The 9270-nt window shown below is 38.3% G+C and overlaps 1 protein-coding gene across 1 annotated transcript; it reads right to left on the reverse strand.

Moving 5' to 3' along the window:
• Positions 1-1001: 1001 nt before the first annotated feature.
• LOC146476546 (carbonic anhydrase 2-like) lies at positions 1002-8571 on the reverse strand. The gene is made up of 8 exons (XM_085114410.1): positions 8313-8571; positions 5270-5340; positions 4775-4810; positions 4353-4666; positions 3882-3974; positions 3681-3744; positions 2915-3075; positions 1002-2330 (listed from the first exon to the last, which is right to left on the reverse strand). The coding sequence occupies exons 2-8, from the start codon at positions 5325-5327 to the stop codon at positions 2028-2030; spliced, it is 1029 nt and encodes a 342-aa protein (XP_084970536.1). The 5' UTR covers positions 5328-5340; positions 8313-8571; the 3' UTR covers positions 1002-2027.
• Positions 8572-9270: the final 699 nt, after the last annotated feature.

Below are 9270 nucleotides of genomic sequence, written 5' to 3' on the forward strand. Positions count from 1 at the left end.
GAAAATTTAGCCATATTTGCTAACGCGATTTCAGTTTACTGAATATGTGGAACAAAGGTCAGGATGGACCATGTTATCACCAAGCTTATCAGTTTGTTATCGGGCTTTCACCAATATCTACCAAATACTGTATTATTCTTCCATGGATAAAATCGAAATCGTGATGTGAGCTGTATTTCTACAACCCCGTTTGAGTTACAATTGTTAATTACAATCGGTCAGGGTATTTGAGACTCCTTCAGCGGTGCAATGTGTTAAATCAGAAACATCAACACTTGGGAAAATAAACCACGTTTCATGATAATCATGAATACTGTTTTTTTTTAGCACGAATGAACTTTTTTGAAATAAGCAGAATTGAATGTCTTAGGCTTTTACAAACGTAAAATTGAAGGATGGAAGCCTTTATCATTATGATGAATGAACAGTTCATCAATCGAATGCTGGAAAAATACTTTAGGGCGACCTCTTAGCAACCACACTAATGCAGTAGAACCCCGAGGGGGGGGGGGGGGGTTACTCCCTTTTATGGGCTATTGGGTATCGATTTTAGCCATTTTGCCGCCATTTTGGTAATAAATAGGTTATCGATTTTTGCACTCTAGTCTTGAATTCGGTTTTTGTTTTTGAAGAAGCTACTTCTTCATCATGATGTTTACGGCAACTGTGTACGAGCCGCAACGACTCCAGGGGTTTTTGAACTGAAGTTGACCAGACACTATCAGGTCATAAATAGGGTATCAAATTTTTGGTCAGGTCTTTAATAGGGTGGGGAAAATTGCAGATTTTGGTCATAAATAGGGTAAGGGTTTTGGGAAGCGGGCCGCACACCCCTATCCAATTTTTTTGGGAGTACCCCCCCCCCCCCCCCCCCCCCCAGTAGTAGAACCCCGGTAACTCGAACTCTGAAGGGAAACGAAAAACTGTTCGAGTTAGCGGGGTTTCGAGTTATCGCGTATCGGGGTCGATTAAAATATTCAATCTTCAGGGTTGATAATTAAAAAGAGTTTATTGATTTTCAGTACTTCGGTATACAATACAGTGCAAGTTAAACTTATTTCACGAGAAACTAATACATTTTGCAACAACTGTAACGATTATGCATTCTTACGACAATGCAATACTGTAAATGTAACTTAGTTTATTTATAATGCACTCAAGTTATGTTCCCTTTTGCGTCGTCCACTCTTTGTTATAGTGTTAGATTTCGATCACATGATAAGAAAAACTAATGGGATACCTCAGTCAATGGGCATCCGTGGCGAGTTATAAGAACCAGAAATTCGAGTTATCGGGGTAAATTTTGATCAAGGGAAACGAAATTTAGTTCGAGTTAGCGGGGTTTTCGAGTCATCCGAGTTCGAGTTAACCGTGTAAAAATGACTGAAAAGTTGGGTCAAATTCAAGGGAATTGAGACTCAGTTCGAGTTAGCGGGGGAGTTCGAGTTATCCGAGTTCGAGTTACCGGGGTTCTACTGTATTCAAAATTATTTTTGTTGTTAGTTGGTTTCCTTATCCGTGGCTGATTTTCTATTTATTTTTTCTAATTTGTTCATTTAAATCTCTTTAATTAGGATCTCCCACTATGTTTTTAAAATTAAATCATTTTTTATTTTCGGTTTTCCAAAAATTACTATTTCAGTTGTTGTTGAAAGGAAGCACTACATCGTCATTATTCTAAAACATAGTATCCTTCTCAAACCGGCCAGCCGGCGTGAGCCGTTCTTTACGCACCCTGAATGTTGTCTTGCTAGCGTTGTCATTGGGTACATAATGGTACTTAGCATTGTTACCAACAATCCGCGTGCTCGATGAATTCTCAGAGACTATAGTATAGTTCCGTTTGTGAAAGGTACTTGTTCCCCTAACTGGGCATGATACAGGCAAGCAGAGTTTAGTCATTATCGAGCCCAGAGCTTGTCTTTTTTTCCCGAATCCAACGACAAGCCTGGCGCGGAAGAGAGTGAATGCTCTGGGGTCGAGAATGGGATTTGGTGAGTTACACCATTATTGCCACGTTACTTCAACTAATGTGCAAAAAGAGCAATATATAACATCATCAAAAACAGACCAGCGGTCATGCTGATAGCAGATGCGCCTGCGGTAGGGAATGGAGCTGGGTCGGTTGTGCCAGAGGAAGTAACTGTAACAGTGACGGTAGTAGTGACTGTAGTAGTAATGATAGCAGGAGTAACAATTGATGTAGTAGTGTTCTGGTCAGAGGCGTCAAAACTAGCCTTGACAGTTCGGTTGTAGAGTGGCTGCACTGGACGGTAATTCCCGAACTGTGCTGGGGTGTAATCCTTCTCGAGACTGCGCAAAAGGTTTAACTAGGGAAAAAAAAGCACATAGTGAGCAAACAATGGCTTAGGTACGTCTGGTTCATTTTTTTGTTTTTAACGCAAAACAGCTAAATTCGATGAACGCTAACTATAACTTGTGAGATTTCACCGAGCTAAGAGTTTCCTGGGTGCGCCAAATTTGCCATCGTGTTGTTGCAATCACTAAACATAATAAATACTTTATTGCGTTCGACGTAGAAAGGAAGCACTCCTAATACAGATTGGAGTCGAGATTATATGGGACAACGTTGATTGAATGAATGAATCTTGGGACGCGTAATGATCTGGTATCCCCCGCAGATTTTGCAGGGAAGGATGACTTCATCACCAACTTGACAAAGGAGGGAGAACCTAGTGACATCGAACGCACTCCCTAATCTTTGATTATTCCTTGCCATTTAAAGACAATATTCGTGGCATAAAATCTTCCCAAGTTTTAATTTTTTTAAAAACAATATCAATGTCACTTATTCAAAAGACGAAAGTTTTAGTAGATTTGCAAAATTCGTCATTTCGATTACGCGAAGTTAATTTGTCTGTTTTTTAGAGTAATCAGTTCTTAGCATACATACCTGATATTGCGATATCTCGACGACGTCATTGAAAACAGTCCATGTGACCGACTGTAAGCAGGTTGGAGTTGTGAGCGAACCACTGTACCGGAAGAACTTGGTTTTGTTGGCTGGCAAAAGGTCGCCAAACCTAAAGGCCGGTACGTCATGGATTGAAGTGGCTATGGAGAAATATCAGCGCAGAAGGTTAATATGGAATTAGCCTTTAAAATCCTTTAGAGTTTATTCCCTGATTTCAGCAGGCGTATTCTTGTCAACATTCTCTCATAATTTTTTATGGCACTAAATGGGAAAAATTTGAATAAAGATCAAAACATTTCATTTTTACCTTTATTCTCATAACCTCTATGTTTGATCAAGCAGTGATATTGGAAGGAGAATTTAGATGCTGGTCGATATTGACAAAAGGTTAAAAAGGCTCCGTTGTTAGGAAGCGGCAGCAGCTATGAAAATAGAGCTGGGTAATCTTGCATGGGTGCTTCCAAGAAAAGAGGCATGAAACTTTCAATGATCAATGTTTAATTTTCCCCGAGTGAGATGAAATTGCGATCACTTCTGAAGAACTGTTAAGCGGACTAGTCCGATTATTTCCCGAATATTTCCCAAATTTCTGGAGATTCGGCGAAGACCCGAAGTTGTCTCGATTAAATGACAAACGTGACGTCATTGATGTCGCACTAGAAACGAACGATTAAGTTTGTTGAGATCAGAGAAGTTCGTTCACGGGGAAAATTAGTACGATGCTAACTCCAACAGCAATGCTTACAAGCTTTGATCAGTCTTTTAGCATTTTCCAGGAATGAGAATGCCGTGTTGTTTCTTTCTCCAACCTGTAACAAAAGTGGAATAAAAATGAATTAATTTTTTAACCTTATTGATACTATAAAGAGGAAAGCTCCCGATTATTTCCAGAATTATATTCCACTTATTCAAACAGTAATACTGCAGTTAGAATTACAAACTGTACCTTAATTAGAAGACCAAGAACGGCAAGACCATCGGGTTGACTAACCGCGTGTGATAGGCTGCCATATTTGGTGTTGTAACTCACAAAGTGCAACTGTAAAAAGAAAAAAGAAAGAATTTTTTAATGTTGCTCGTTTTAGCAGTAATTTCCTATAGTGCTGCTCCTTTAGCGTTTCCTTAGTCGAGAAAGCTGGTCAACGTGCAGTAGAAGTTAAGGACAAAGGATTGTCTGACGAGCTACAAAGAATATTGTGTGACGAAATTGGGTGAGAAGGAAAACGATTGCGTGACGAGCAGTTGTAACTGTTACTGCGTGACAACCAAACAATGAAATGATAATGATAGTATTCGTAGCAGGCGTAATTGGGAAGGCGGTGGGAGTACAAGGATAGTAGGAGAAAAACATGAAAGCTGAAGACTTTAAGATCATCACAATTGCATAACAAGCTAAAGAACTTCTGTCCTCACTTACCTCAGCGGCATATTCTTTTCCGTTGACAGTGTGTTCCGATCCTACTGTGTTATTTGCTCCCCAGTGGAAGTGAAACTGAACTGTTGTGTAAGTATCGGTGAGCCCTCCTCCGCTCACATTGTACACTCTCTCAGGAAATGCCATTTCCAGGGCGTGCCCATTGTTGGTTGCAGTGAAGGTTTTGTTAAGTGTCTTGTTGTAGTTTGTAAGGGTGAAAGCACCCATGCCTTTGTCAAGGGTTGCGTTAGCGGTTTCGATGTCGATCGGCGATTGCCTTTTTCCCGTGCTGCAATCTCCTCCCCAGTTAGATGGCCCTGGAACGTCGAAGAAAATTGATTAAGGTTTGACTCAATATTGCTTTATTCTTTACCATTCTTGGGAAAGCAGTAGTGAAATATTTGAGACAAAGAATTAAGCCTTACCATCTACAGCATTCGGATCATAGCTCCATCTTTGAGCTAAAGGAAAGAAGAGAAAAACTGATGTTAGTACGTTAGGCTTGACTTGCTTTTTCAGTGCACTAGGCACATTTCCAAATATACTCGTTAAGCTTCTTCTTGTTTCTTTGTAGGAAACTGTGGCGACTCAATTTAGTCGTAAAATCACTCAAGAAAGACGCTTGGCGTAATTCTAGCTAGGGGTAAACAGTTCCACAACTTAGCTCCACTGTATGAGAAGCGGGGATTCGCAAATTAGCTTAAACACAGGAAATGGGACTTATGGCAATGAGATTAGAAATAAGCCATTGGAACTGCAAAAATGTACTCTTGGAAATTTAATTTTGAGGTAATTGGAGTTGGTAAACAAAATTTTGAAACGAGTTGGTCTACAAAATGGGATTGATAGACCTTGTCAGAGGTAAAGATGTCCTACAAAACACCAAGACAATTTTAAGGAACTTTTAACAACATACTTACTGAAGACAAGCGATGCCGAGTTGATACAAAGAAGCACAGCCAAAAGAAATCGGTCCATATTCAGTCTATTGCTGCGGAAAAATAAAAAGGAAGCAGTTTTAAACACAGGCTCGCAGTACGTGCAAGAAAGATGAGTAGAGAGATGCGCTCGTAGCCTCGGGTCGCATAGACTGTGGGCCACATGTGGACGCGTGCGGCTTTTATCTTGATAGTCCCTGAGTGGAAGGGGATATTGTTCATTGTCTGATGGAATGAAATATGCGACTAATATAGTTGATTTCTCGAGAAAAAGACTGAGAAGTTGCACTCGCACCCTTGGCAACAAAATATTTTTATCTATTGGTGGATTGAGGGTGGTCGTTGGTGGTTTCTATTTCTGAGGATAATCTTAAAATAAGACTTGGAATTGACTATTCTTTAGGATCATCAATATAATGCCATCGTATTACGTAATTTGTTTATCTTTGAAACTGAAGCAATATCACGTTGACGCAAGGGATCGATTTAAGAGAGATAAAAACTCCAACTGGAGAAACAAAAATAGCACTTAAGGCGGGACATAGCGTTTAGCCAAAAATATTCCTAACTCCGTACATTCTGTGCTTTCCATCAAAGTTTGAGTTGTACGCTTTTGATATTCTCTGATTAAAGCTTATACAGGTTAACTGCCCTAATTGCCTGCAATTACTTTATGGATTGATTTTGTCCAGAAACAACACTAGTTTTAATTCTTTAATTGAAGGAATCAGAATCGCCAGACATTTATTTTCAATCGAAATCTAACTTAATGAGCAAAAGGCAACACAGGCATAATTAGAATGTACTAGACAAATATCGATGATGTTTACATTTGAAGACAGAACGTTCAAGCTCTGGATTAATATTTGACGCACGTGAGGCTTCCAATACACGCAGCTGAACATAACACAACATATTGAAATACAGAGTTTTGTACTATATGATGCACGTGCAGCTTTTAATGCACGTGATTGTGCATGTGTGACACAACAGAGAAAATATAGAGATGTGTACCGCAAATTACGTAACACAACAGAGTGAAATATAGAGTCTTGTACTATATGATGCACGTGAGGCTTTCAATGCACGGGATTGTGCATGTGTGATTGCAAATTACGTAACACAACAGAGTGAAATATAGGGTTTTGTACTATGGAACGCACGTGCGGCTTTTAATGCACGTGATCGGCACGTGTGACATAACAGAGAAACTATAGAGATATGTATCGCAATTCTCACTTTTACATACATTCCAGGACTCGGCTTATAAAACGACAAATCTCCTTTAAAAAAAGGCCTTACCTTACACGCACTGAGTGCAACATGTGTTTTGTGGTCATTCAAGAACATTTAATTCATATGCAGACAGAAGAATATTTAAATGTCGGCCATTTTTACACAAGGTCTATTGAGTATATTTTTGTGGTAAAGAAATGAAATAGGTTAAACCTGGCTCACTATAAACAACGATTATTTGGGAAGTTGGAGGTTTTATTGTTAAATCGTTCTAGCGAAATGGGCTATTAGAGCTGTATTCATAGCATTCCCATACAATATTACTTAATACAAATAATGACGCCTTAGCCGAGTGGTTGTATTAGAATGGCTGTCTGTACCCAACTTTTTTTCCTCTGCTGTTACGTGATAGGTTAAGCTTTGGTCTGTTTTTTTTTTCGACTCAGTTTTCGTTGAAAGTTTGAGAGAACCGCTTTGAATCGTAGTAATATTGAATCACGAGTCACGGTATGCGAGATATTTTTTGTGTCATGAAACTTTTTTTCTATAAAGGATGAAAATTGAAAAAAAAAGGTAGTTCTGCGAATGATTAGAAATCCACTCCTGAAAAGAAAACCTCACATTTTAAACAAGAGTCAACACAGTGATGACAAAATTACAACCTGCGAAGCCGGCTGACCAATATAAGACCACAAGAGAGCGATTATGACAAAAGATACACAAGTTCGGAATTGATATTTGGCACTTTATGTGGTGTCGTGAAAAGTGAAGAAAAAACTGCACGGTTTTATCATTGAAACGAATACTTTTCTCATTATTTGGAATCTGATAGATTCTATTTTGGCGCGAAAATCTGAATTGAACGAGCCAGAGACGAGAAAAAATCTTTGTCATCAATATATATAACTATTAATCAGTATCTTTAATGTCACCGCTTAAGAAGGATCTTTTTTAATCTTTTCACAGAACTCCAAAGTGATAGCAGTAACTCTTGTATGAGTCAAGTTGAAAAAAAAAAATAGCATCGATTGATGATTCACTTAGAAAACTGACCAAAACAATTAAGAAACGTCAACTGAATAGTCAACTAAAGACAACCCAACAATATCTGAGAGTCTAAAATCTGGGCTTTTTCCTTCTCTTTCACAACTTAACTTTATGCAAGAAAATTTCTCAGGACAGCATTTTTTACATGAGGCCTTGGATAGCCCGCCAGCGCTAAAAACTATCACGAATTCCTCAAAACTGAAGAATCAGATGATTCAGCACTGACAAATATTGAGCAGATGTAAAAAAATATGTATTATTTCTTTAATTCCTCACTATTTGCCTAAGAAAATAGCTTTTCGATAGTTTTCCATCAAAAGGAACGAACGAAAAACCGTGAACTGTGGTTTCAGATTAGCAAAATGAAGCCTCTACAAACCCGGGAAAAGTCACTTCGCTATACATTTTGCCCTGGTTAGTATTTTCCGCATACATCAATTAATACCAATGAAATTGCAACTAAATTTCTCAGATCCACAGATCCTAGATTTGAAGCAAAAAGAGAGAATAGCTTTCAACGCCGGTTTTTGCGATGCGTTCGCGTGTGAAGTAGCTAGGAGATTATCAGTCTACCGTGTCTTCAGATTCCATAATCTCTGTCGAGTATCAGTCACTTATAACTTGTACACAACTTTTGATTATAAACTATTGTCTGAGGCTATCTATACCAGCTATAAACTTAATCAGATCTGCTGTAATAAGAGCTCTAAACGGCAGGATTAAAATTCAAGTTACACTTTACCTTTAAAACGAAGTTGCTTGTCCTTGGAGGTGTCACAACGTTTGATGCCTGCACTAAAACTGGACTGGTAGAACAGCCAAATTTTTCTAAGCTGAATAAGAAACCTAAAACCGCGACCAGAAATCAGAAAAAACAATGTTTTCTGAGTGTTAGATACGCTGCGATCGCTGGAAAATATTTCTAGGCTTGCAAATCTCTTGTAGAGCGGAGAGAATGTTTACTCAGCGGTCGAAGCGATCGTAATAAACACTGAAAAAAGTCAAAATTTCATCGACTTTTATACCTTCAAATTTGGGTGAAAATTGAACATATATTGTAAATATCGCAATATTTCAAGTTTCTTAGTAACGAATGTTTTAATATTCATAATTCTTTGTTTTTCCGTTTCTACAAACACTTCCAGGAAGTTAACGCTCTTATAGGTAAGAAGGAAAGTGTTCTTTAATTAGAATCAGTATAAGAGTTTATTGCTCGTTGGTTTACAATTATGACTAACAAGGGAAGTGCTCAGAATTGACGATTTTAGGAAAAATATTCGAGGAAAAGATATCCATCTGATTGTAGAAAAATAAGTGAAGCATCTCAAACCAAATATAGGACATTGAACTATTGAACGAAATTTGGACGATCTGTCCACGTGATATCACGATATTGCTAAATATACAAGATATACAGCTGTCAGTCAATTATGATAAATGATTAAAAATACACTTTACATGCTCTTGACCATGTTGACTGGTGGCGTATTACGCGACATCTATGTACAAAAATAAAATAAAATATCAGGGGGGTGTGCTTTTTCTTAAGATAGAAATTTGTGCAACACATTAAAGCTTATGTTGCGCTTTCCGTTGGTTTGGTCTGAAATAGGCAATGTCATTTTCATTCACGCTTTTGATTCACGGTATATCAGTCCAGACATTACGAGTATCAACAAACCCAGTAGTACTGGGTTTGT

The sequence above is a fragment of the Pavona decussata genome, unplaced genomic scaffold (assembly GCF_977016875.1).
Source record: "Pavona decussata unplaced genomic scaffold, jaPavDecu1.1 SCAFFOLD_76, whole genome shotgun sequence".
In the NCBI taxonomy this organism is placed as follows: Eukaryota; Metazoa; Cnidaria; class Anthozoa; order Scleractinia; family Agariciidae; genus Pavona; species Pavona decussata.